The sequence below is a fragment of the Anser cygnoides genome, chromosome 2 (assembly GCF_040182565.1).
Source record: "Anser cygnoides isolate HZ-2024a breed goose chromosome 2, Taihu_goose_T2T_genome, whole genome shotgun sequence".
Classification (NCBI taxonomy): Eukaryota; Metazoa; Chordata; class Aves; order Anseriformes; family Anatidae; genus Anser; species Anser cygnoides.
The window spans coordinates 102,056,722-102,084,503 of record NC_089874.1 but is presented as its reverse complement, the minus strand read 5'-3'; the positions used below and the strand labels follow the sequence as shown (position 1 = coordinate 102,084,503).

Here is a 27,782-nt window from a genome sequence, read left to right as displayed (position 1 = left end):
ACCAACAATATAGTAGTGTTTTTTTTCCTTAACAGAGCACTTCTAAACTACACAAATATGTTGTAGTTTGTAACACGCTATGTAATTGCATCGGAGTCCCAATATTGTGTCTTTTTTTTCCTTTTTTTTTTTTTAAATAAATACAGGGAGTAGAAGATTTTGTCCTAAACTTACTTCAAGGAACCCAAAAGATCATGCACAGAACTCCAATTTTCCATGAATAGTTCCTGTTAGATAGACTACATCAGATATGCATTGATTCTGAAGCAACCGAATGCCACCTATGCTCAGTAAGAGCGGCTGTCAGCTCAGCTGTTCTGATGATTGGGACTCTAATTCATAGGCCAATAAGAGAGGCAAGTGGCTAGGTTCAAATCAGACAGAAGGTCAGAACACACAAAAAGAAACAGAACAAATGGGAATTTGAAGAGATCTCCTAATATATTAGATAGGTGATTTTATTGACAAATGCATTACTGTCGCATTGTTCATGACTTCCTGTCTACCTTTTAAATCCTCTACTAGAACATATTTAAGTAATTTTTTTTCTGGAAAAAAAAAAAAATTAACAAAACCTGTCAGAACATGTTATTTACCAATAACACTAATGAATCGGAAGGGAACAGCATACATGCTGTTTTACTAGTAGGTTGTATTGGGTTTATGTGGCAGGGTTTTGGTAGCAGAGGAGCTGCAGTGATGACCCCTGTGAAGAACCCAGCGACTGCCCTCCATGTCAGCTCAGTGCCAGCTTCAGCCAGCTCCAAAAGGGACCTGGTGCTGGCCAGAGCCAAGCTACTGAGCAACACTGTTTGGGCCTCTGGGAGAGCATGTTTAAGAAAAGGGAAAAAAAATGCTGTGCAATAGCAGCTGGGAGAGAGAGGAGTGAGAAGCAGCCCTGCAGCCCCCAAGGTCAGTGCAGCAGGAGGGCAGGAGGTGCTCCAGGCAGGCAGCAGCAGTTCCCCTGCGGGCTGTGGAGAGGCCCCTGGTGGAGCAGGCTGTCCCCCTGCAGCCCATGGGTCCCACACGGAGCAGATCTCCACGCTGCAGCCCGTGGAGGAGCCCCCGGTGGAGCAGGTGGACGTGGCCTGGAGGAGGCTGCGGCCCATGGAGAGCCCCCGCAGGAGCAGGCCCTGGGCCGGAGCTGCAGCCCGTGGAGAGGAGCCCACGCAGGAGCAGGGGGTCTGGGGGGAGCTGCCGCCCGTGGGGGACCCGTGCTGGAGCAGTTTGCTCCTGGGGGATGGACCCCGTGGTATGGACTCATATTGGAGCATATCTTGAAGAGCTGCTGCCTGTGGGGAGCCCATGTAAGATCAGTTCCCGTGGGAGGGACCCCACGTGGAGCAGGGGCAGAGTGTGACCATGAAGGATCTGCAGAGACAAAGTGTTAGGGACTGACCACAGCTGCCATTCCCCCCTCCCCTACACCGCTCAGGGGGAGGAGGTGGAAGAGGGTGGATGGGGGGAAGGTGTTTGTAGTTTGCTTTTAGTTACTCCCTGCTCTAGTCTGCTAGTGATAGGGAATAAATTATATTAATCTCCCTATGTTGAGTCTGTTTTGCCCATGAGGGTAACTTACGAGTGACCTCCCTGACCTTATCTCAGCCCATGAGCTTTTTTTCATCATATTTTCTCACTCTGTTCTGATAAGGAAGGGGAGTGAGAGAGTGGTTGTGCGGAGCTTAGGTAGCCATAAGTGTGAAACCACCGCATAGACATAAACGTGAATGCTCTCACAAAAGCTTCTTCACAGTATGGCTCTCACAAGAAGAAATTTATTACCATATTAAAATGTGCCAATAAAATAATTATTCCTAAAAATAATTTCAATATGCCCAGTACCAGGAACAGACTAACCATGGGATGTTCAACAGAGAAAAAAAAACAACATTAATTTATATCAACATCTCTCTTCAATCTCATCTATGCCAATTAAAAAAATGCAATTGCACTTGTTACTGAAAAACTGAAAGATACAAAACTTGCAGGAACACAATTTACTTCACTCGCATTAAATCTTAAAACATGAAAAAAATATATTTTTTTTCCTTTATTAATGCAAGGAAATTAACACCCCAATTACATCAGTAGTTTGTTCCATACCAGTTATTAACCTTTTCAGTGCTCACGTAAAGCACCAGACTGACTATGAAATACTCTTTGGTTTCTTCCAGCCATACCAACTCAACACAGACTTTACCCTCTGAATCTGCATAGTCTGTGGTATAGACACAACCCGTGTAGTCACAAAGGCTGGACGCCTTGGAAGACAGTTCCATGCAGACTGGGGCACTGAAACACCAGAAGGGCTTTCGAGTTTCATCCAAGAGAGTAACATCCATCACGTAACAGTCCTACAAACACAAACAGAAGAGATTACTTTCCTATGCCATGGCACAGTAAGTTCTGTCCCTGAGTTTAGGGAGAAATACTAAAGGTTCAATAGACAGCAAATTTTGGTATGAAGGCTAAAAATGCAAAATATAATTGATAGTGTTCTACCGACTATTGCAAGTCAACAGATACTTAGAGGTTTCTTACAGAAATCAAAAGTGCATCCTACAGGCATTAAAAACTGTCTTGCCAAACAGAAAGTTGCACTGTCAGCCTAAATCAGACATTTTTTCTTGCAGATTTTTTAAGCCTTTAAAATCTGTGGTTCAAAATAATTACTTACCTTCCCATTCAAATAATGGTAGTCCTTTCAATATGAGAAACTTAGGTTTAAACTAAAGTACTAACTTCTGTCAATGCAGCAATGTTTGCAAAAACATTCGAAGAGACAAGCCCTAAGGCAGCCAAAAAAACACAATTACTCCTATACGCCAGCTATAAATGAAAGGCCACTCTCTGAATGGCTGCAAGCATCAGCTCCCAAAAAGGTGTTATTAATACATTGTCTTTTCCTCTAAATAATTCTTCCTGTTAAAAAATGTTGCAAATAAACATTCTCAACACTACACAGCTACATCACTTTCTAAGGCTAAAATCAGGGTGGCAATTCTTGGCCACTTACAAAGTGAAGTTTTCACATATGCGCCTTAAAAGCATACAGGCTGTATATCACTGTTAATAGCAGTTATTACCTATTCTCACCTGTTCTGAATCAACAGTCAATCAGATGATATAATTACATTATATATATATATATATATGTATTATTCCTCAGAGCATAATTTGTTCCAAAAGCATAAACAAAGCAACATCACAAATTCCATGCCAAGAAAGAAATTTGGAATGCTTTATTTCACAGTATTATATAGCTGTGTTTATGTAGCTTTAACAATTATTTCACTACAACTGAAGTTTAATCAAACAATACCAAGCAGATGGCAAAACCTTAAAAAGTAGTGTGACCTATAAAGTTTTCCTAAGTTTGTTATTATAGCCTATGCTGCAAATATACAATTCAAACCAAATCTGATGATCATTTAATAATTTATATGACCTATAAATATACTTGAAACAAAGTAGTCTTCAGTGAATTCTGTGGAAGAATATGTACTGTAAAGGATCCATCGCCCTACTGAGATGGTGTTACCTGTGTTCTAGTCACTGCCAGCAGGCAGAGTCCTTGTTCCTCACTGTGTAAAATTTGGTGGGTATCTTACACAGTGGGTCCGTGTTTACAAGTGTTACTGAGTTCAAGAGGCTCAGAAGATACAGTGTCTTCTGGGAATATCCTTTAGCAATGGGACTGGGTAGGTCAGGTTGGTGGTTGGACCTCATTATCTTGAAGATCTTTTCCCACTTAGAAGGTTCTATAATTCTGTGGTTCTAAGAGCTACTATTTTTTGGTCTGATATCTTGCATTTCAAAGGCCAATTGTGAACAGTAAAGCAGGGTGGCCTTAAGCATTTGGTGAATCTTTTTTTTCTCTACATATTCCAAACTCTCAGTACTTCAATTTCCATAAAATACCCAGAAGTGCCAGAAAAAAAGGCTTCTTTTCCTGGAAGTACCAGAGAAAATTCAAATAAATTCAAAATAGTGTCATATTCTGTTCCTGTCACTGATTTTATTTGGCCTTCACATGTTTTAAGAGCTTTAGAGATTTATGTCAAAAGCTAAATTGAATTCTACCCACAGCTGTGTGTTGACATGGGCAAGCGCTCACCATAAAATGAGGGGTTTAACAAAGATTGATATGATTTATTTTTTTTCCTAAAAGCAAATATTCAGTAGAACTTATGCTGCAAACACACAGGACAGAGCTAAACTAGACTGCAGGCTTAGCTCTCTGTTTCCTCTGACAGTTAATTTCCCAGACTTTTATGTGATACTTACGATTATTTTTGTGGAAGAAAAAAAATCCTGCCTAGCAGCTGTAAATCACCTAATTTCCAGATATCTGACCAGCAGAGCAACAAGAATTCCTATATCTCATCATACACTTTTCAGGCGAATGAAGCACATTATATGCCAAGATCCCACTAAATTTAAGCATGTGTATAGGTCAAATAAACTTAATGGGATATAAAATAAAAACAGTTCAAGTGAAACTTTTTCAGAAGCCTAAGAAAGAAAAGCATCTATTCTGCATTATGGTTCTCACTGAACATTCATAGCCATTAAAGAAATACGTCAAACAATTATTTTTAAAAGCATTTTCTTGTTAGCTTGAATTCCTTCTACTTGCCAATATACAATAGTCTTATTAACATACACAGGGAAAGGATTTGTTGTTCTTTGAAAACAAACACCTACCACGAAACAGCCTGGTACAAACTGAGACGGAAAAAATGCAAGTGAACTAGCTTGTCAACAAGGAATGTGAGGAAAAAAGTGCTACAACTAATTAAAGAGGGAAAACTGAATGGAAACTGATTCAAACTCAACAGCAAGCAGTTGATGCTCCCAACAGATACACGTAGGTTACTAAGTTTTAATGATAAATTTTATATTCCTTGTTGCACAGGACAGCTGGTTGACGCTGTAAACTATAAAACAAGTATGTTAATGCCTATGAGCAAAATATTATCAGACAGTATTTCATTTCACCCTAATGCAGCATTAGAAGAAGGGTAACTTTCTTAATTGTTTTACTCTTTTCAAGTAGATGCCAGAATCAACAAAATCTTGAACAAAAGTTGAACAAAATCTTTTTTTTTTCAGTAGCACTTAAATTACTTTTATTAGTATTTTTGGTACTTGTGAAATATCCATGCAGCTGAAGTACATTTAAAAATATGTGCCTTCACTATTGCAAAATCTACAGAACCACTCTTAATCTTTCTTTAAAATCATTCTTTTAGGAATTTTATAAAGGAGGACAAGTAAAAAACTCCTCTACAATACCAACTTTTAACCCAGGCGACCCCATTTGTATGAGTCAAGAGCTAGGTTCTGACTGTGGGAATGTGGGCTGCAATCTCTGCCTGTGTCCACTGCCATTTTAATATTCTTCAACAGTTTCTAACTTTCCTTGCACATACACACAACAACAGAACTGCACAGTATTTCCCTGGGGGTCACGATGTATTGCCTGCAAGGAAAAAAGAAAAGGCACATCTGCAGCACATTTTTTGTCCAGTGCCTCCAGGCAATGCTGGTCAAACACAACATTTTCAGCAAGTCGAAAGCACTGCAGTCATCATCACACACGCACACTGGATCTATCATGCAACAGATCCTCCAGAACAGAAATAATTGAACTATTTTTCTCAACATTCACATGATTTTTACAATACTTAAATTCCTTTTTATTTTTTTCTAGGAGACATAACCTTCCACAAATAAAACATTTTAAAAAACAGCATATTCAGGATGCATAAACATCACTCTATTTTGAGATGAACATTTCCAGAAACAACAAGTATTTCTGACTGACCTTTACATTGCCTTTAAAGGCATCTGTTTCCCAGGATAAGCCAACTGTCCCAATAAGAGGCACATGCTTCGCATTATCCTTTAAGCTTACAACTGTGAGCCTTAAATATCCATTTTCAATGTCACCTGAAAATATTAACAATATATAATATTATACATCTGCAAATCAAACCCAGTCAAATACACTTTAAATATTCTCTCTCTTTACTTTACTTGCCACCTGCTCACCTGTGAGGAACTCTGACGTACACCAACAGCTAGCTATCCAGTACATTATGGAGAACTTAAGTCAAAATTCAGGGCTTTGATTTTGTGATCCACAGTAGAAGCAGCAGCTAAAATAATTTTGATTTGCGTATAAAAATCTGAAGGCCACCAAAGGGCTTACACACGGATGTAAGGACTACATTCCGTATTTAATACTTCAGTCATATGCCACCAGCGCCTCCATCGCTACCTGCCCCCAAAAAGTTAAACTCAACATATAAAACATGAAGTAAATGCTGAAATACCTTCCTCCTGCCTCCCCCCCGCCTTTATTTTTTAATTTCTATGCTCTGTCTGGTTCTTCAAATAACCCTACAAAATAGGAAACAAGGACAACAATCGGTCCTTCCTGGAAAGCATATTGGGTTATTTAAACTGACAAGCAGTAAACCCTGATTTGAAACTGACAAGCACTAACCCCTGATTTGAAAATCGTTTTTAAATAATGATTTTTTTTAAGCTTCCTTTCTCTTCTTTCACAGAATTATTAAAATCACTTTATTATTATTATTATTAAACATAACTATTTCTTTGCTATGTCCTCCTCTCCTCCCAGAGAGAGACTGACTTTTTCATTTTTTTTTCTTTTTTTTTTTTCTCCTCCTATTGGAAGAAAATTAAACAGGCAATCCAAAGGTCTACTTATAGTTTGGGGTATATCAACACAAGCAAGATCTCTGATTACAAAAAATGCACCCCATCATGACAGAAGCAAGTTTCTTAGCAGAACTTCCCTTCAACAAACTTATTTGAACAACAGATACTAACTCTATTTAAATAAAGATGGAAGGCACTAGGGACATGAAAGTGGAAAAAATGGGGGGGGGGGGGGGGGGGTCAGGGAACAGAACCAAAAAATAACTAATACTTGCATGAGGCAGGTAGAAAGGAAACAAGGAATTCCCACAAAAAAAAAAGAAAAAAAAAACACAGCTTGTTACAATCTAGTAGCAGAATCCAGATGATAACTGAAGGAACTGGTTTAAATGCAAGTGGCAAAAAAGCATAAAAGAGAGAAGTTGTTTGCCCATGGTTCTCCATCAATAAAGCGTAGTAGCAGCAAGAGGCTGAAGACAGAAGCAACATCAAAAAGGCAAAAAGCCTTTGCCTGGTGGCTGCTGAAGGCAGACTGCTAGAGGCAAAGTGACAGAAAAAGGCTGAGCCCATAGTTTACCACAAAAGCCAGAAATTTCTCTGAATTGGTACTGTGGGACCAAGCAACACCCATGAGATGCCTGACCACAGATCAATGCTGGAAAAGACATCACTCAAGTAGGGAGACCAAAGAATACTTACTGTGTGGGGAAAGCAGCTCAACACATGACAGAAGCAGCAGATAGCTCAGTACCGACACTGTCTAGAACAGGAGTGTGAATACAGTCGAACCATCTTGACTATGACCAGTATATATTTGGTGTGGTTGAAGGAAAATCATGGAGTTGTTGAGGTTAGAAGGGACCCCTGAAGTCATCTTGTACGACCCCCCTGCTCAAGCAGCGCCACCTACAGCAGGTTGCCCAGAATCTTGTCCAGCCAGCTTTTGCATGTCTGCAGGTAGGGAGACTCCAAAACCTCTCTGGGCAACCTGTGCCAGTGCTCAGTCACTGCAAAGCAGTGCTTTCTGATGTTAAGATGGAGCCTCCTGTAACACAGTTTGTGCCCATCACAGGGCACCGTGGAAAAGAGCCTGGCCACATCCTCTTTGCACCCCTTCGGGTATTTATAAAGATCGATAGCATTCCCCTGGAGCCTTTTCTCCCACTGGCTGAACAGTCCCATCTCTCTCAGCCTTTCCCCATACTAGAGATGCTCCAGTCCCACCATTATCTTTGTCAGACACTCTCTAGTAGCTCCATGACTCTCTTGTACTGAGGAGCGCAGAACTGGCCACAGCACTCCAGGTGTGGCCTCACCAGCAGAAGGGGAGGAAAGAACAAGCAGAATTCACTTCCAGGATCCAGCTCAATGTGCAAAAAAGAGGCGTTAAGTATGGGTGATACCTACCCATATGGTTCAGCTCCAAACTTCAGTAAATCAAATCCAATGACAAGATTTCATTCAAGATGAATATTCAAGCTTTACAAAGAGAACATTAAGAGCCTGAACTTAAAGATGAGCTTTTACACAAGAGATTTTAAATGACATCAGGCAACAAGCATTTTTTTCCAAAGAGCTATTCAGTTATCTGCAATTCAGATTTGAATGGATGCAGCTAATCTTCTCACTTACTCAAAACAAATGAAAGTTTTAATGGAATAAGGACAGATTGAAAAAAAAAACAACAACTCATACTACTAATAAATTAATGAAGCTAAGCACAACACTGGTATTGCACAATATTAGTAACATGAACTACTGCATTGCTAGATGGACCACCTGGCTACGATGTACGTTGGAAATTGCCTGTTGCAAATATTTCTCAACTCCAAGCCAGAATGGAAAGAGGCAATGCAGAACAGCAATCTGACAGCTAATTACACATGGGTTAGTTAACCCCATCTTTGTAACTTTTTCTGTTTTAATATAAAAGCTAGTCCTCGTATCCATAAGAAAGAAAACGTACTACTAGAAGTTAGCAAGAATCAAAGTGCTAATTACTTACATGTCCCTTTCCTCATCCCAGTCAGATAAGAAAGAAAATGAAATTAAAGGGCAAATCAAGCTATATTAAACATGGAGGAGGCAAATTGGACAGGGTTCCCTTCAACCTGATCTGTAATTTGTTTCATTGGTACCCTTATAATATTTACAGTTCAGAGTTTATGTGAGACAGGTAGAGCAGCAAATCAACAGCAAATCAACTTCAGTCAACACAGCTTAAAGGGAACAGGTACTTCCAAATCAAGGGAATACCAATATAGAGAACGTACAACATGTAGTCAAACTTCAGGGAAAGAAATAACCCAATAGTTCACAGGGACTTATTTTTGCTAAAAGCCAAGCAAGGTTGATTTGCTAACCAAGCCTTGTTGTAAGTTATAGTTTGATTGTTATTGTCACAGATAAGGCTGTGTTTAATGCTAATTCTGGTGGCAACAACAAGCCTTACCATGCTGAAATGGTCATTTAACTTTCCAAATCAATCTTCAAGGTCAAGCAAAAACATTCCAAATACGTAATGGGATATTTTGCAAACTAATCTTACAAGTGCTCTAAACACACAAAAATCACTCCATTATGTTTTGCGGGCACAGCACAACTGACATCAAACAGGAATAACACTGAGAAGCCGAAGCTTAAAGTACCATATAGTACCAACAAAGCTATACTTAAACAGATGAAGAACTAGGTAAATACATTGCAGAGTGTTTAGTGATAGTATTCATGATTTCTGGATGAGTCATATGAAAAGCTTGTCACAGCTTCCTGAAAACAAGAGAAGTTTTCTAATACATTCAATTTGAAAGCTTTTAGCATATTCACCCTACAGTATCTGTCAACAAGACCATATTAGCAATTCAGTTTAAATGGAAGGAAGCATAAAATGCTAAAAAACAGCCAAAACAGGGTTCCAAAACAGCTAGCTACTGCAGTGCAAGTATTAAGAACAAAAAAAGATCTGAAGTCATACACAGTCCATCTACTTGGTTCAATGAAGTGTGATATAACTTTTTTAATTTAATGCTCTGAATCTTGCAGAAAGAATTGAAAACAGAGCAGCAAGAATGAACACAGCAGTAATGGGCACTAACGAAAAGCAGACAAAAATAAAACTGAACTTGCACAAATAAATCAGTAGCTCTGTGGAATAACAAATGGGCTTTCCCTGGTAACCTAGCACTGTCTATAGCTTCAAAATGTAAACAAATAAATAAGTAAAACCTCAGTATAATAACTCACAGTTGATCTGTGTCTTAGACTGTGAAAACTGCCATTGGCACATCACATTCATAATTTAAAATAAATGTGGATTGGGTAGAGAATTTTAAGAAATAGCAAGACTTCTCACTATGTCTGAAACCTCCACACTCCAGGGTCATCCGAGGGAATGAGACAAAGAGTGTCATTAAATGGAGCCTAAAAACAAAGTGTAAACCATCAAATACAAGAAGATGGTTATTAATGTAAAAGTATATGGAAGAAAAAAGACAACAGATGAGCTTGTTGCCTGCAGAATCGTGGCTTCAGCTGGCTGATGTCCTCTGAGAGCAGAATGCAGTGACTACTTCACAGAGTTAGAGGACACAAAATCAAAACAACCCAGAAAAAAACAGTGATCATAAAACAGATTCTGTAACTATCGAAGTGAGATGGCATCACAACCTTAGGTCCCGGACATTTGCTACAAAAACTTGCCTAAAGATCAGCTTAATCTTTAACAGAAATAATTCCTAAGTGGGGAAAAAAAAATGATACCAACAAAGCAGATGTCTCACATTTTGCTCTCTTGTGCAGCTGTACTGCTAGGAGCCTAAAATTTTCAATTTTATAGAACAAATTGTAACATTCACCTCAAAAACACAAAGAAACAAACAAAAAAAAATCCACCCACACCCCCTGGCCAGTTTACAGAAGAAATTATTCTTTTTCTGAGGGCATAAAGAGGACTCCTGTAATAACAACGTCTCAGGAGAGATTTCTGTTGCTTCACGGCTAGAAATTCACTGAAGTTTTATCCTTATAAGTGTTCTCGTATTTCAAGCTTGGAGCTTCAGGGAATCTGAAAACATGCATGTTTCAAATTCAAAGGACTACAATGCTGCATACCAGCCTACGGTCCAAATGACAGTTCTATTTGTTACAGCACTGTGAAGCAGTCAAGCCTGGTAGCAGTGCCCTCTACTGTCCTCTTTAAAAACAGTATTTTCTGAAACCAGAAGGCTCATTAGTACTGTTGTTAGAAGAATAGTGGGAAGCAATAATTAATTTACGGTGTTTCATTTTTTAAGATCTAAGAGTTGTGAAGAATATTTAAGCTTGAATAAGTAATTATTTTCTGTATTCTGTATCAGTACTTTCACTATTGGGGATAGGGAAAGGACCAGATTTGATGGGACCTGCTATTTTAAAAAAATTCACTGAAAAACTGAATCTTATGCAATAAACGAGTAAGATTTATGTTTTCTACAGTTTTGCCATTCATGTAGTTGTCATTGGGGCACTCAGTTGTTCAGCAGGCATATTATATCATTAAAGCTCAGCTTTAACAAGCTACGGTATTTACTTATGAGCACACGTAAAGACTTTGCATTAATTGCCACCAAGAAAAACGCATCCCTAGCCAGCTTCGCAGAATTTGTTGGCATAGCTGTATCTGCATAAGCTACAGGATGAAGAAATAAACAGAAAGCCCTCTGTCATCACATGAAGTTCTACTGTGAATTTAAGACGCCAGCAGAAGAGATCTTTGCTGATAAAGCTTATTCAGGATTGTAACAGCTACCCCGGGAGGACTTTTATTCTTAGAGCAACACTCGTACCCTGGGACTCTGCTGATAGTAAGACAGCTGTAGCGTAGCTGCAGGCAGGGCTGTGTTAAAGTCAAGTCAAAGAAAGATCATCCATATTTTTGGCGAAACCCTAGTGAATTATTAAGTTGGGTTGTACATGAACAATAAGGATGGCTAATGGTGTCTTATTAAAACAAAGAGGAACTGAAAAATGTCAGAAAGGGCAACCTTAAACTTGAACTAAATAAAAGCTATAAATCTTAAAGTCCACACAATCTCCTACAGACATATTTAAATATTCGACCTGATAATGTACCTAAAGTATACTTGAGAAAAATTCTACAAAAACATGTCCCCGGAATGTGTAGGGAGAAATTCACTCTCCCTTACAGTAAATAAGTAGGTACGAACATCTGCCCGCATGAAAAGCTGTGCCGCTGCATTATTATCTCAACACTGAACCAAACAAAAATATCCTGACAATTTGCAGATGTTATAGCTCAGGTCTGACATTATGTTAATGTAATACCGGACAGACTTCATACAGAGCAAGCTTACAACACCTCACCACACACCATGCAGATATAAAGAAATAACGAAACAACAACAAAAAAACCAACATAGCTTACTCTAAAAATCCATTTCAATTTCTTCCCTTAGAAGAGAGAAACTGAATCTGAGTGGGGCAGCATAGCAGCAGGGATCATTTTAAAAACAGACATTACTGTTCTGTCAGCTCTACCTTTTCTGCAAAAGAGGCTCTTGAATGTTCCACACAGGTAAGTACAGCTTCCACTGTGCATATCGAGATGTAGGTCGTAGTCATGCAGTCCATATTCTGGGTCAACATCATCCAGTATAGGTTTGTTAGGTGGAAGGACACATGGACTTTAAGTAAAACACCACATGGAATTAAGAAACAGGGAATGACTTAAAAGAAAGGGATACAGTATGTAGCCTGCACTGAGAGGATCATTTTATGAGAGGTCACAGGAGGGGGGAAAAAAACATTACAAAATACAAATTTTCATCTTTGCTAATGCTTTTGAAAGTCAAACATCTCTAGCTCATCATACTTCTTTAATAGTTTACTAATAAGCTCTCCAGTCTAGCCAAAGGCAGTAAATATGACAGTCAAATTTAAAAGGTAAATCTGTAAAACTCCAAAATATGGACTTGTTTACACAAATAAAAAAAATGCATCATCTTAACTACAAATCTAAAAGCCAACTAACGAAAAGCTTCTCTAGATCATCAGTTATTCAATAAGTTTGTCTGTACCAAGCCTAATAAACTACTGCACACAAATGATCAGAAGAGCCCAAAGGCCAGAGGCAACTGAGCAACAAAACTCAACCTTTTTGTTACTGAGACTGCATTAAGTCTTACCTTCTGTGTGAAAAGAGTCATACTAAGTTATAGAAAGCACATAAAACTACCACTAGCACATACAACTGAGCAGAAAGTTGAGGGGGTGGGATAAGCGGTAATTAAAACCCCCAAATCATTCTCTATGCTAAAAAAAAAAAAAAAACTCTCATATTTTCAAACCATTTATAGTGTGTAAACAGGTATTATACACTGGAAAACAAATAGCATAACAATGCCTAATAGCATAACAATGACAACATTTTAGTATAAAAATATTTCTACATCTTTGTATACAGTTGCCCTAACTTGTTAATATTGAACAAGAATGGTCAATTACTGCCTAAATACAAACCTCTTATCAGCAACCAATTCTCATTTTAAAACCCAAAGTTTTACTCAAAAGGTTATCTTTATTACCCACAGAGGAGGAAAAAAAACTTACACAGTAGCAGACCCCAAAGTGCTTCTCTCAAGAAGTTGATGATAATGAAGACTTGCCATAACCAAAGCAATTTCATTTTTTCCCTGAAAAGTTAATTAAAGTAGATGTATTTTCATCCAGAAATACTCTTTTTCACAAGGTCTTCCTGAGCATTAAAATTCATAGATAAATGCTGCTTATTACTCTGCTAGTTATTGTAATAATGGCAGGATGATTTAACACGTGGGCAAATACTCCTATAACTGCAACTCTTTTCATGGGAGTACAGAATGTAGGTAAAAAATCACAGCATTTCTGCATTCTGGGGAACAGCAGGGAAACGCCGTGGCAAAAGTTATCAGCAAAAATCAATGAGTCTTACTTCTCCAGGTTCTACTTATCACCTCAAAAGGGATAACTAAAAATAAGCAAACAGACCTTATTCCCAGCTGCTAAATACCTGAGCAGCAAACGTAAGGAACTATTTGTAAAGCGGGCTAACAGTGAGGAATATAGAGTTATTTAATAGAAATACTGAATTTCAAAGCAAAACCCTAGATGTCTTCACCAGATTATGTACTCCTGGGAAAAGGGTGAGACGTGCCTTCCATAAGCCTAAATGGTTCAAAGAAAACTTGAAAGCTCATTGTGAGAACTAAATAGAGCCAAAGGTATCTATCTACTTCAAGATCACAGAGTGCTATAATTTCAGCTCTTTTTTTTTTTTTTAAGAAAAAATACATTTGTAAGTCCTACATTTGCAAATCCACAGACCAATGGTAAAAGTGTTCACTGTCACCAGTCTATTAGACCCCTGAAAAGCAGGCAACTATTGTTTCATCTCTCTGTGATACCCACACACAAAATTTTTTTAGCTACTCCCATACTTTTGTAATGCAAAATTAATGCTATAAAAGATATGAAATAGGTTTATCAGTCACAGCGTCTCTCAGCCTTTCTCCATCCAAATAAAAGAAAGCCCACATAACCTGTCCTTGGTTGTCAAAACTGCCAGCATCAACCATTTCTGTTACACTGCTAAGCTATGTGCAAAAACCAAGATGTCTGGCATTTATGATTATTACACCCATCCACAGTTAAATGCCTAATGTTACTCTGCCCACATAGAGAGTACGAACAGCTGTGAAGAAAATTAAGCAGGAAAAATATACTAGAGAGAAACACTCGGTAGGTTAACAATTTAGTGGAACTTTTTTCTGAACTATTTCCAGGTGCTGAAAGAGTTCTTTTTCCAAGGACAGGAAGAGGTAACACACTAACAAAACCATAGGGACAGCAACACAGGGACGCCAATCTACTAAATAACATCTGAATATCCAAAGGAAATGGTTGTTCAGTTATTGGAGCCCTTCAGAGATTGAGACAGTCAACAATAGGCTTGCACAGGTCAGCCAGCCCCAAGATTTCTAGGAAATGGACACGTTTAAGTAAGGGTGAAACATATATTCCTTCTGTGGTTTTAAACAATCCCTCTGGTAACTGTGTACATTTGAGGTAGCAAGAGTTTCCAGCTGAAAATAAGAACAGTTTCGAGCAACTTTCACAGGCTCCCTGAGAGAAGTTCCTTGCCAGTGGCAAATAACGTCATTAAACCTACCTCATTGCCACAGCTTGGGCAGCAAGGAAGGGCTGCCACCCCAGAATTCAACCCAAGAGCAGAAAGTTTGAGACAAACTTCCACAGAGCCTAACCGCACACAACTCCAGGCCCAGTGTATCCAGTGCACAGATGCAGATTCCTTCAGAGCCGGATGCTGCTCTAGATGTTCTACGCTGCTCTCTAAAGATGCCCATCTCTACATACAGCTTACAGACTGACCCCGAACATAGATACTTCACTTAGGCACTTACTACCAAGAACCGCATGTCCCCACAAGGGCACAATTTACAGCATTCCTTCTGCAGGCACGGGATACGATTACCTGGTGATAGAGACTGAAGGAAGCAACTAGCTTCCACGTTGCTTTGTGGGAATTTATCACTTTGAGTAAAAGGGACAAGGCAAGCAATGACAACGGGGGGTAAGAAGCACCAACCTCCTCAAACTGTTCTACTTAGAATGTCCTTGGGATATCAAACTTTGACATGTGAAGACTGCAAAATAAATACAACCCATCACAGAAATAAAATCATTATAGTATCTAATATACTGATACATAACTGTTCTTTCACTTAGAAGATATTTTGTTTGGAAAGTATGGATATGCCTGTGAAAGCTCTTTAAAATACAAAAAATCATCAATTTGCTGCCCCTACCTGTATTTTCCTGCTTTTAATTTAGACAAGAACTTTTAAATCCAAAGAGAAAAGAAAGATGAAAAAAAGGGGGGGGGGGGGAGGAACAAAAAAAATATCAAGTCACAATAAAGTACAGAAATAAAAATGTTACCCTACCTTCCAAAGTCCTACTAAGAGTCCAGGATTCAGACTGAAGAGCTGGACAAGCTTATTGGCCCCAAGTGCGACATTACTTTCAGTCAGGTTAGAAAGATCATATTCAGCAATTAGGGAGCGTCGACGGGGTCTTTGAAAAGAACGTACAGCATATAGCAACAAGATTATGGCTCTTTATTTATGTAAAAGTTGAGTCAAATTTCATTTTTAATTCTGAAGTTCTGACTAACAGCACTTGAGGAAACGTCTTTTCAAAGCATTCAGCATGCACAGCAATAAACTACTTCTAAACAAACACAACATACTGGCAGGATCTCAACAGCTAAGAGGAAGAGAAATAATGCCACCATAGGATTGCTTAATACACTACTTTAAAAATATATATAAAAAAGAGAGGATAAACAGATATGCTTGCCTATTTTTTCAATATATCCACAGATTTTTTTATCGCTTGGTTAAAATAGTATGCTGGTACCAGATGGAGTCACGAAATATTTCAAAGTATGAAGCAAGCTACTTAGAAGGCAAATTTAAGTCCCTCCACAGAAGCAAAATTCCAAGGAAAATCAAACTGCCTATATAATAAATCACAAGCTTCTAATAGAGGAAATTTTCCTTTGAGAAAATTATTTATAGATTTTTCATTGTAATTAAAGCAATTTTGCTCCTTAACAGCATTTTATTGAAGTTCATACTTTGCAGGCATTCTTATTGGCTAATGAGGCATAAAAAGAAAGAAAGTAGAGTCTGTGTCACCTGCTCAGAATGGGGAAAAACTCTTTTTACAACTCTTCACAGACTTAAGCTCCTAACATATTCAGAACTGTTCCTAGATTTCCCAATAGTATCACAGCATTACCATGTACATCCTGTACAATTGCACACTGCTAGGAAGACAGACAGGAACTTCCTTACATTGGCTGGAACTGTAGGACTTGCAGCAGGGAAGGGACACTAACTCTTTCTATCTTTAACTCAATCAGGCTGGTGGCAAATACTTTCCCAAAATCTTTGCATGAGTTTCTTTGTCTTAACATTCTGAAATACCATTCTAATAATATTTGGGAAATCATCATCTTCATGCATACTCACAATCTCTAACAACTCATGATTATGGAAATAAAACAACTGACTGAAAGTTTTCTTTTACTACTTTCTACGTATGAATCATCATCTTGGTAGAAACAAGTACATTCTTCAGATAATTTGGCTGGTAGACTTCTACCTTTCTCACCTTCTTACGCAAGCACTTTGCTTCTTCCTAAAGAACCATGACTTTGTGTTTTTCTTTTGTTTTTCTTTTTTTTTTTTTTGCAGGTGATCAACAAAACTATTTTCACAGATCTACTGCTAGGGATATGTTGTGTTTTTTTTTTATTTTGGTTTGTTGTGTGGTTGGTTTGGTTGCTTTTCTTCTGAAATCTAATGTGTAAGAAGCGTGTATCTGATACCGCATATACTAAAACCCCACATAAGACACAGACGTGGAAAATTCCTTTCCAGCAACCAAACAGATACATACTTCAAATATACACTTTAAAATTAGTCATCTTTTCTCATGAAATAACACCAGAAAAATCTCATACATACTTAAGTTATAAAAATAACAGCCAAATCCTTCCTTTTCTATACTGAGCATTTCTAACACCTATCCCGCATTGTGCTGTGGACTATTTTTCTTCATATGCACCTATTCCTATCTACACACATACACAACCAATCGCTAAGTTCCCTAAATTCACATAGACACCTGTCAGATTCAAAAAATAAAATGTTAATAACATAGATTACATGACTGTAGCCATATAAATGCTGACAAACCAGTCTAATCTACATGTCCCATGTTAAATTCTCCTGGATTTACAACTTTGTTTCATTCTCATTTGTATCTCTGCTTCAAATTTAGCTTTCCAAGGCAAGACCTGTCTACTAGTTCGTATGGCAGTAGCTTGTATTGGCAGTAGCTGCATTAACCTATGAATTAACGTCTCAGAGTACTGGATTATATCTATTTTTTGCTAAAAATCTGTACCAGTGGATGAGCAGGACATAGGATTTGGAAGATCAGAGAGCTCTTCTAGCAAAGAATTAATTTGTTAAGTCAAAAAAAGTTTAGATAGCTCCTATAGACTCTTTATCAACCAGTTACAACAACAACAACAACGACAAAATCCTCTGTAAAAACTCACCCATTCTTGCTAGGAGCTTTGCTTTGGTCAAGAAGCAATGGAGTCACTCCAAATAATTTTAGGGTTGACAGGATGTCTAAGCATGGCCAACTTGCGCTATACCAAAATATAGTAACAGATGTGTCCTTAAATGACAGGTCTGCCTGCTCCATTACATGTTCCTTTCCATTTCTGTCCTTTAGAACAATCATCCAACTCAAGCCAGAGGCTCTGATATTCAGGAATACAGAGGGAACGGGGGTGTTTAGAAAAAAATATTAATATTTTAAAAGATTCTCAAAATGACGATGCTTAAACTATGCTTCTAACAGTGTTTTTAAATTTCTTTTAACTGTTATTTAGGTCATTAGTCGGCTACAGTTATATTTTCACCTCATGATGTGCAAATTTTAGCTCTATTTCTCATTCCCCCCAGCTTTACAAATGCATTAATATTGTGTACATTGTTCTAGAGTAAATGCCTTCTGTGACAAGGCATTGCTTACTTTATAGCTTTTTTGATTCTACTTGGAAGACCTGTATACGGATCTACAGGTTTAACAAGTTGCATTACTCTAGTTGTGATAGCAGCTATTTGTTTCAAGACGTATTCTTTCTTCCAGTATCCAGGCTTTCTATCCTGTATAGGAGCACAGCTCAAGGAAACAGTTTCTGTCTGCACAGACTTCGTTTTCCAAATTGTCCGTTTTGGTGGAAAACAACCGGAATAGATTTTCAGCCAGATTACACTGATAAAACATAATACAAAGGAGAATAACATAAATGTCGAGTTACTTAATTATAAGGACAAACCATCAAATCAATTCAGCCATACAAGTACATCTCATACGCAGCTCTCAGGTACCACTAAGCATAACGTTGTCAGAAAAAAATAAAGTCCTAGTTTATCAGCAAACTGGGCTTAATCTAAATCTGAATTTATGGAAGACCAGAATGTGTAGCCTCGTAGGTACTAGTCAAGAAAATGCACAGGCACAGTTTGTGCAGTTTTGCCTATGATGATCTTCAAACAGCTCATATCAGGTCAGCTTCCCTGGTGCAAACCTGAAAGCTCAGGAAACGAAAGATGCTAGATGTCAGCGTGTCTCATGAGCTTATGAGGCTATCTCAAAGGACACAGACTCTCTGAACACATTTCTTCTTCTAAAGTATACATACCAAGTAAGATCCACTTGTGAATTTCTGTTCTACCAAAGGAAAAAAAAAAAAAGGAGGGGGGTTAGTTACCCAATTAATTCTTAGAATATGCCAGCAAGGTTGATAAATATCACAATTACATACAAAGAAAATGTTTGGCTAGTACTGCAGAAAGTAGGATCATTTTATCTTGGGAACTTCCCACTCTTTCGTGCTTCTCAATAGCACACCAGATCATGTTTTTCAAAAACTTTCCCTAAACTTACGCTGCTACTTCCTTCATAGACTCTCCCTTACACTCATTGAAGAAGATTTAAAAAAAAAAAAAAAGTAAAAGTACGGATTTGAAAGAAAGCTATCAACAGGAAAAAAGAAAAGGTAAGTCTTGTCTGTCTTCCTGAAAACGCAGAGTCCAGGATGAAGCTCAGAGACAACACAGACACACTGTGACTTGAATGAAAACTGATTAAGCTCAAGCAGTTGCTTTCGAAAATTCCATCCCAAAATAATGATGCATCCTCATCATACAAAATTAACTTAGGAAACAAGTGTTTTAATACCTCTTACTCAACAAAAGCAATCTGGACCCCTCACGTCTCTCACACAGACCCAGACAAAAGAGGGTGGAGGAGGGCAGTTAGAATCACTGATGTTTGACAGAGGTATCATTGTCATGCCAACCCCTTCCGCACTCTTTTGAAGAGTTCTGGATACAAAGATCAAAGAAACATCCAACAGGAACGACGGATTCATCTCTTTACTGTTAGAAAAAATGTGGGGTCACATTTCTCTCCTAACCCGCAATGATCTCTAGGACAGTACAGAGATATTGAGTACAAGACATTAAAAGAATACAAACAATAATGCTTACTTAACGTTTTCGAATTAGATTTCTATTTCTGAAGTCACACAGTCAACAAAACCGTGCTAAAAGAAACTAATAGCAAAAGAAATCAAATTCTCAAGAGAAATCCTCTGCAATTTATCAGCAAGATTACCTTTACCAGTCCTCACTTATCCCCAGGCAAGCTTACGCTAATGTGCTTTGTAATGCATTTCTTCTCCCTCCTTACAGCATTAAAGCATTCAAGGACTAAATGCATCCATCCCACTACCTCCTGTCCAGGAAAACCATTCTCATTTCATCAGCTACTGAGAATAAGCCCCCACATGCCCATAACCAGACTCTTTGTTACTGATGCAGAAGTACTCAAGGAATTTTGCAGAGACCTCTCAGCCTGCTGCTGCCATTTTGGGGGTCAAAGCTGTTTAAAAACACGCAGACCCATAAGCTTCTATGACTGGTAAAGGAGGGTTCACATTCAACACAAGCTTCTACCTTTCCCAGAATCCACAAGAGGGGGCAGAGGAAGGAGGAATCAGTATGGAGAACAATCTCATAATAAAACAAAGATTGAAAATATTTCACTTCTAAGATCAGAAAAGATGAGACAACCCAATTATCAGATAATATTAAATAGTTCTGATAAAGGAAACAATTTTTTATCTAAACTCCAAAGAAACCAAGAATTGCTCGATGATGAAAACAGAGCAGAGATGTCCTTGACACATTGTCATCAGGGGAAGCTAAGCTGTGTATCATCCATTTGGTCGTATTCAGCCTAAAAAGTCCAGTAAGGTATCACCCTATAAACCTTTGCTGTTAACTAGAAAGCACATCCCAAGACAGACATCCTCTCTTTAATGGGATATTCGTCATCTGGCTTCATGATGCTGAAAAGACAGGAGTTAGTAGTAGGTATTTCCTGCATTTTGAAGACCCAGTTCTCTGGCAATGTAAGTTGAATGAAATCAGATTTGCGATCCATCAATTCCTGCCACCCTTCTCCTCACTAGTTATATATTGCTTCTTACTTTCCCATAACATAATTGTGCAAGCAGAAGAGAAATCAGTTCAAAAAGCTCAAAAATCCAGTCAGGGAAGGGAGGGAGAGGAGAAGAGGGCGACTTGGAATCACAAGTGTTCATGGATGTATCACTGCCCCTTCTATCCTCAACTTCTGAAGAATGCAGAGTACACAAATCAAAAAGGCATCCAGCAGGGAAGCATGAATTTGCCTCTGACAGCAGAATACGTGCCACTTTTGCCTCACGGTGTTAAGGTCAATATTCATCTCAGGATCTTTACTGGACACTCCTACAACAAGCCAAACCAACCTCTTCCTGCTAACTCAAGTGCCAGAACCAGACACGCACCACTGTCAGCCTTGACCACAAGGGCAAAAAGGTCTGGGCAAGGCTAAAAGACCTTCCTTTGTGCTCTGGCTCCTTGGTTCCTGTTGTACACGTGCCTTCTGCTGGTGATCAAAACCCTCAGGCTTTCAGACAGACCACCTATGTGAGCTTTCCACACTGCATGACAGGAAGACTGGAACACTACTACATGCTGGGAGGGGGGAGAGTGCAGGAAGAGGGGAGACAGAAATATTTCCCTGTTACACTGGTTACACTGTAGACATTAGTACCAAGTCTTAATTAAAGTGCAGACGTTATTTGAAGAGCCCAAAGACAAAGCACAGCATTAGACATCACATATGCGCCATGCTGAAAGACCAACAGTCCTGTTGCATCAAGAGCCATTGAACCTGCTTGACAGTAAGTACATCCAGGACAGCAGAACTATCCTCAGCAAGACACTCTGTCCACAAACAAGACCAGATTTGTCACAGAGATGCGCAGGGACTTCAAATTAAACTTCTGTTAATGCACCAAAAGATTCAGGGAGTCAAGAAGATCCACAGAAATCCAACAGGAAGAAGTGACCTGATCTTACAGAACCAGCCAGTCTCCTAGATAAGGGAAAGCATCTTCTTCTTGAATCACATTTTTTCCTATATAATAATCTCTGTTGAGATTAAAAAATGGAAACGGACATTGCTGAGAGGGAAGCAGATTAATCAGTTCCCCTTGAACAGCCACAAAGATTTTACCTTACCTTACTACCCTGAAGTTGAAAAAGCATATTAAGATATATAATTTGCAACAACTATACAATTTTTACCTACATGCATGTGCTGACAGCCTCAAAAAAAAAAAATCTGGTTTATGGCCTTCCCTTGAAATTCATCAGTTCTAAAGGTGACAACATTAACTGACTCACTGTTAAAATTTTAGCAAATAAGTGAGATCCAGTTGCAGTAACTTACTATTTAGGAAGAGATTTTCTCATTTAACCAACACGAATGCAGCAGAATCCTGGGAAAAAACGATACCCAGGAATGCTAGTTACTTCATACAAACCAAGCTCTGTCTTCTTGATTGTTTCACAAAGCAATGGTGATATTGGCTCTTTTTAAGCTCTGTATAAACAATCACTTAGAAGAAGGTTGTCAATATTTACTTTTGCCCTTTTTGGTTTCATTTAGAAGTCACCAAAATCTGACAGAGAGGGCAACAGATAAAACCCACTAATCCATCACTTGACTAAGTCAAATCCTCTGGAAAAAAAAAATGATAAAGAGCTGAAGAAGTTGGACTTCAGAAGTTATGAAAGCTGTAATTCTACAAAGCTACTGGCTACACACCACTAAGGGCTGCCTGAATCAATGACCCAGCACAGGTGCACATGAATACAAACAGAAATATATGCAAATTTTATAACAGCATAAATGCTAATAGCAACATTTCAAAGCACTGTATTTAGTTTTCGCCTCATAACTCCCATTAAAGCTAATAGGGCTTGCACAGCTAGAATTCCATGCAACACATTGTACTATGAGCTACGCAGTACATTTTCAGCAGAGTAATTGCCGGTAGGTACATGCACCAGTGCTCTGGCATCGGTGAAACTAAATTAGAAAGACTCGTAACTCAGGTAAACTCAGCTGCTGTGCAAGAAAGACTAACACGCTTTCCTTACTTGTCATTGGCCAGATGATAGAAGCGCTTGTTCACGCAAGCGACGCACAGCAGGGATACAGCATCCAGATAGGAAAATATCTTCATCAGCATTTCTGATGGCATGCTGGAAAACGAGAAATGCTGTTAGACTCGCCTGCAAATTCCAGAAATGACAATGGCAAAGAATTTTAACCCCGAAACTGAGCAAAAAGAAAAAGAGATAAAAAACTACCAGTTTGAGTCCCAAGATGAAACCTCAACCTCAAGAGTTAATTCACAACGTCTGGGTTCTAATTTGTCTCTCTGATCTAAAACATGTGCTTGAAACAATTCATCACAACCTATTCAAGTGGCACAGGACATTACCTGAAAAGTTATGGGTCTGCATTTTCGTTACACTACAACCAGCCTGACAAGAAAGTACCTCACTCAACTCCAACCTCTCGCTGCTTGTACCATGATTTCACCACGCAGTCCATCAGCATTTCCCAGAACTCCCACTCACTCGCCTCCTGACTGTGCTGTCAGCTCTCAGGATGCATCAGCACAGAAATGTCCCAGTCAAACAGTGGGATCATGCTATACCTCATCAAAATCTTCAAGCCACGTGTGCTCAGAGGTCTCACACAGCTTTAATTTACGTCAACAGAAAGATGTGAACTTCAAAGTAAGAGTTGTGTGACACCTTAAAAACATTAATGCTTCTGTGTGTCTCCCAGGCTGCCTGATGAACTGCAGGTGCCAGCCGCAAAATCCCACTTGTGGTGTTTCTTTGCAGCCTAAGTAGAAGTGCAACAGAGCCTTCAGATAAGACACCATATTTTTTTTGTATTAACTGACAAACCCATCCAGTAGTACCTGGTAACAGCACAGAGTTTAAAAAAGAATAAAAGTATTTTATACTCTAACTTTTTTAGAGCACGGTAAAATGATCAAATCAAAATCACCACTGAAAATACAAACCGCTGTGAAAGTCAACGCCTCAGCCATGCCTCTTTTTCCAACTGTATCATTTAAAACATTTGCTGATTTATAATACTTTATTCCAGAACTATATAGATTTCAAGCACAGAATGATAATAATGTCAATACTCCAGGGTTTGTATTAAAACTCAGAAATTTAGTTGCACTAACAGAGAGGCAAGCATGCCAAAACTTGTATAGTTATTTACGTGAAAGGATTCAAACAGCGTAAGCCCAAAGCAGTTACTGCATTTATTCCACAGAAAATTTAGCAATGATCCCTTTAAAAGCTACAAATTGGTTAAAATAATATACTTGATCTCGAATTCTCAGCAGTAGTTTTCACACCCACATTATTTTTCCTTTGAAGGAAACTTTTTTCTCATCTTTCACACAAACCTAACAACATAAGGAATGGAACTGGCTATACAATGGGAAACAGAAAAATGACTAACACAGAAAGCTGCAAATGCGTAAAACAAGGGAATTAATCTTCCCTATAAAATACTCTTAGGTGCTTTTTGTAGAAATGTAAAAGATCTTCAAAAAGAAAACAACTCACAACTATTTTAAAAAGTGACCTTTCAATGTCAAATGGAGAGAAACATTCCCTCTGCAGCATGTTTGCAGCAGCCTCTTTCCTCCCCCTTATCTCACTCCACCATTCTAAGACTACCTATAAAAACCAAGAAGCATCAAGAGAAACATCAAGAGTTTAATTCCAAACTGGGTTTTCTTTACAAAATACAACAAGAATTTTTATTTTAAGGATCATCACATCCCATGACTTGCAGAGGAGTTGCTGAAGGCTTCACATGACTTGGGTCCTGAGGTCAACTCAGGATCCCAAAGTAGGTCAGGAAAGCAAATCTCCTTTTCAACTCGGAACATCTGACATGGAAATGTCCAATGCATGAACTTAATAACTGTACACAGTGAAAAAATTGCTTATACTCTGTGAGGGCTCTTATGCTCTTACATTGAAGACATACTCACCTCTCAATGCACATATTAGGTTTTGGTTTTATGGGAGGTCTCCGATATAGACTTTTAATTTCTGCATTTACAGTTTCAGAACATTCCCCAGGCCTGGCAGCAAAGCTCCTCGATTTATTTCTAGAAAGTAAAAACTGTTAGGAGTCACATCATTATAAAATGAAGAAACATGCATATCATGCGCATCTAGACACCACATCTCAGCTGAGACAGGATTGAGGGAACACATCGCATGGTAACTCATTATTATCGGTTCACAACTTTGAACAATTACCACCTAAAATATCAGGTAAAATACCTAAAATACCTGACATCGGGAAGATGTCAGATTTAAACTCACAGGCCTCTCTCCTGTGATTAATCTCTCACAGTAGTCAGAAGGGAATGACGCTGCACCACCAGGTCAGTTTGAATCCAGTAGAGATCTATTACACCGCTGCACCATTGCGGGCACCATAATCAAGCTCCAGATAGACCCCCCAGAAAAATCAGCCTCCCTGTATTAATCTTCTGTTTTGCAACATTACTCCAGAGGCATTTTTGAGCCATCCAACTTTGCTAAGCTATTAGAAGATACCAAATAGAGCAATACCTTGATAGTCTCTCAAAAACTGCCATGGCTCAAAAAGAATTCCATTGACCGTCCAACAGAATCTCATTTGAAACGAGGCTCTATTCTCACTTCAGACGTTCCCCAGCTAAAATCCTAGCAGCTCGACAGGTAACTGTTAGTTCAACAGGAAAAATGGGTATCAAAGCTTTTATTGCTCGTTTACACAATAATTTGGATACAAATTACTTTCTCTAAATAAAAAGTAACCTTGCATACTCCTAACAAAAAGTCTTAGAATCCAGCGGGCTACATGTTTTCCCACTTTTCTGATAGGAAGAACTATATTATTTCTCGAACTATATAAAGAACTTCAAAGTTGTAATCACAAACACCATCTTCAAACCGCACGCTTATATTCAGATGGAGTTTCCATCTTCCTCAAATCCTTACACTTAATACCCACTGATACCCCGTGATTCCACACAGCAGGCACAACTCCCCACGTACTCTGTTAGTGCTCCATGGTTTGTAACGCCAGCTGGCTTTCTAACATCTGGTCAACCCTGCCATGGCTATCAGCAACCAATTAATGTCGGAGAGAAAAAATCTAATTTTGAAGCAAATGGGCACCACGTACATTTAATGCATACTGTTCTTGATTTAGAATCAGTTTATGCTCAATGAAAAAATCTAAAAACAAAAAGAACAACTGTATCCTATGTTGTTGACTGTGGCGTATAAAAAAATCCCTGAAGTTTTTCTGGGAGCTGTTATAAACGTAACAGAAAGACATACACATTTCAGTTTGGATGCCAAAATGCAATAGACTAACAAAATTAACAGCAACAAAAAAAGTAACTATATGTCAAATACACCCTGAAGGTCAAGCAAATGTTTTACTGATGGGTGTTCTTAACAAGCACATTTAGAAAATGAGATGAAGAACCAACTTGAATGAGTCCATAACAAACAGCATTTTTCAAAAGCCGTTAAAGGGATTTAGAAAAAAGTCCAGTTCAACAGCAGCAGAACTACCTCTATAGCAACAAAGATGCTCTAGCTTGGAGGCACAACAACCTCAATTGCTATTTCATTACCTTTCAATTTGTAGGACTCAGTTTTGTACCAGTATTTTGACTTTCATACCCTGCGGTACTTGCAATGTGAACATGTTTTTGTGGTTGCTGCTGTTGTTGTTTTGGGTTGGGGTTTTTTTGCATGCTGGTCAGGGAACAAAACTATTTCAAAGAATGTCTAGGAAGCTGTAATTGGTGACAAAACCTGTCTGCTTCTCCAGATGTAGTGGTATACCCGTGGGTAAATACAATTGACAGCAATGTTTTCCTGTATATTATATATATATATATATATATTATATATTATATATATTATATATTATAATATATATTATATATTATAATTATTAATATTTATTATATTATATTATTTTATTATATTATTATAATTATATATAATTATATATAATATATTATATTATAATATTATATATTATTAGATATATAAATATATAAATATTCCTCTGCTACCAATTCCAAAGTCTTTTTAAAAGGTGGGTATAACCTATTTTGGTTACAGGTTAAAAAAAACTGGGGAGGAATGAAACAGCTATTACAATGAAGATTATAGAAAAGGGTTGGTAGAAAAATCTCCTTTCTCGATTTTGCTTCTGAACTTGGTGCTTTGAATTTTTGGAAGCTGAGCCTGCACTGGAAGGATTAAGGAATCGCACCTTCCCCAAAGAAGCCGTCCTGTTTCTTACACAGGCCTGACTACCTCGGACATGTAGCCCTTCTCTTGGCAGACTTGTGCAGATTACACTACTCCCCTCAGCTCAAGCACCTAGCCCAGGTTTAAGCCGCACTCCTGAGCGCAGCAACCGCAGAAAACTGCATGTTAAACCGTGGTTGTCTGCTACACCCGGGAAGGCCTGTGCAGCGCATCTCGGGGAGCATCGCACCCACTGAGCCATCCCAAAAACCCTCTTCGTGGCCGGGCAGGGCAGAGCACCCAGGCCGTGAGGGAAGAGGCCTGAGCTTGGTGGTGAGCTCAGGGCTGGAAACGGGAGCCGTGAGGCTGGCGATGGGGAGCAATGGCAGGAAAGGGAGAACACCCCTCAGGACGGGCAGGGACACCACTTATTACCTGAGCCCTGCGGCGGCGGCAAAAGGGGCAAACAACCTCGGCGGAGCGAGTCCGACGGCACCGAGAGGAGCCGCCGCCGCCATGCCGCGACCCCACCGCCGCTGCGCCCTGCCGGGGACAGCCGCCATGCCCGGCTCGGCCACCTCAGGGCGGCCGTAGGGGCGGCGCTGGGCATGGCGGTCGCTGTAGTTGCTTTGCCCGGCGCCACGTCCAGCAGCGGGCGCAGGA

The 27,782-nt window shown here is 38.9% G+C and overlaps 1 protein-coding gene across 13 annotated transcripts; it reads right to left on the bottom strand.

Annotated features, from left to right (window-relative positions):
* FBXO15 (F-box protein 15) lies at positions 1–27,694 on the bottom strand. Of its 13 annotated transcripts, none has more exons than XM_048079244.2 (12): positions 27,555–27,694; positions 25,431–25,563; positions 24,839–24,958; positions 22,899–23,003; positions 19,040–19,063; positions 18,367–18,609; positions 17,882–18,091; positions 15,693–15,822; positions 13,300–13,382; positions 12,229–12,374; positions 5,831–5,955; positions 906–2,354 (listed from the first exon to the last, which is right to left on the bottom strand). In XM_048079244.2, exons 2-12 carry the CDS (start codon positions 25,454–25,456, stop codon positions 2,085–2,087), a joined length of 1,482 nt encoding a protein of 493 aa, XP_047935201.2. In that variant the 5' UTR covers positions 25,457–25,563; positions 27,555–27,694; the 3' UTR covers positions 906–2,084. The 13 variants fall into 13 exon arrangements, with proteins under 13 accessions (XP_047935204.2, XP_066848837.1, XP_047935202.2 ...); XM_048079248.2 differs by having other exon boundaries at positions 24,839–24,972; positions 27,142–27,680; XM_048079243.2 differs by having other exon boundaries at positions 27,142–27,680.
* Positions 27,695–27,782: the final 88 nt, after the last annotated feature.

Bases quoted from the DNA above. Each gene is read 5' to 3' on its own strand.
- FBXO15 (XM_048079241.2), bottom strand. From the start codon at position 27,682: ATGGCGGCTGTCCCCGGCAGGGCGCAGCGGCGGTGGGGTCGCGGCATG. The intron at 24,959-27,554 runs GTAATAAGTGGT...TTTACTTTCTAG, and splicing joins GCCGCCGCCGCAGGGCTCAG to AAATAAATCGAGGAGCTTTG. The intron at 19,064-22,898 runs GTAAGGAAAGCG...TTGGTAGAACAG, and splicing joins TATCATCTGGCCAATGACAA to AAATTCACAAGTGGATCTTA.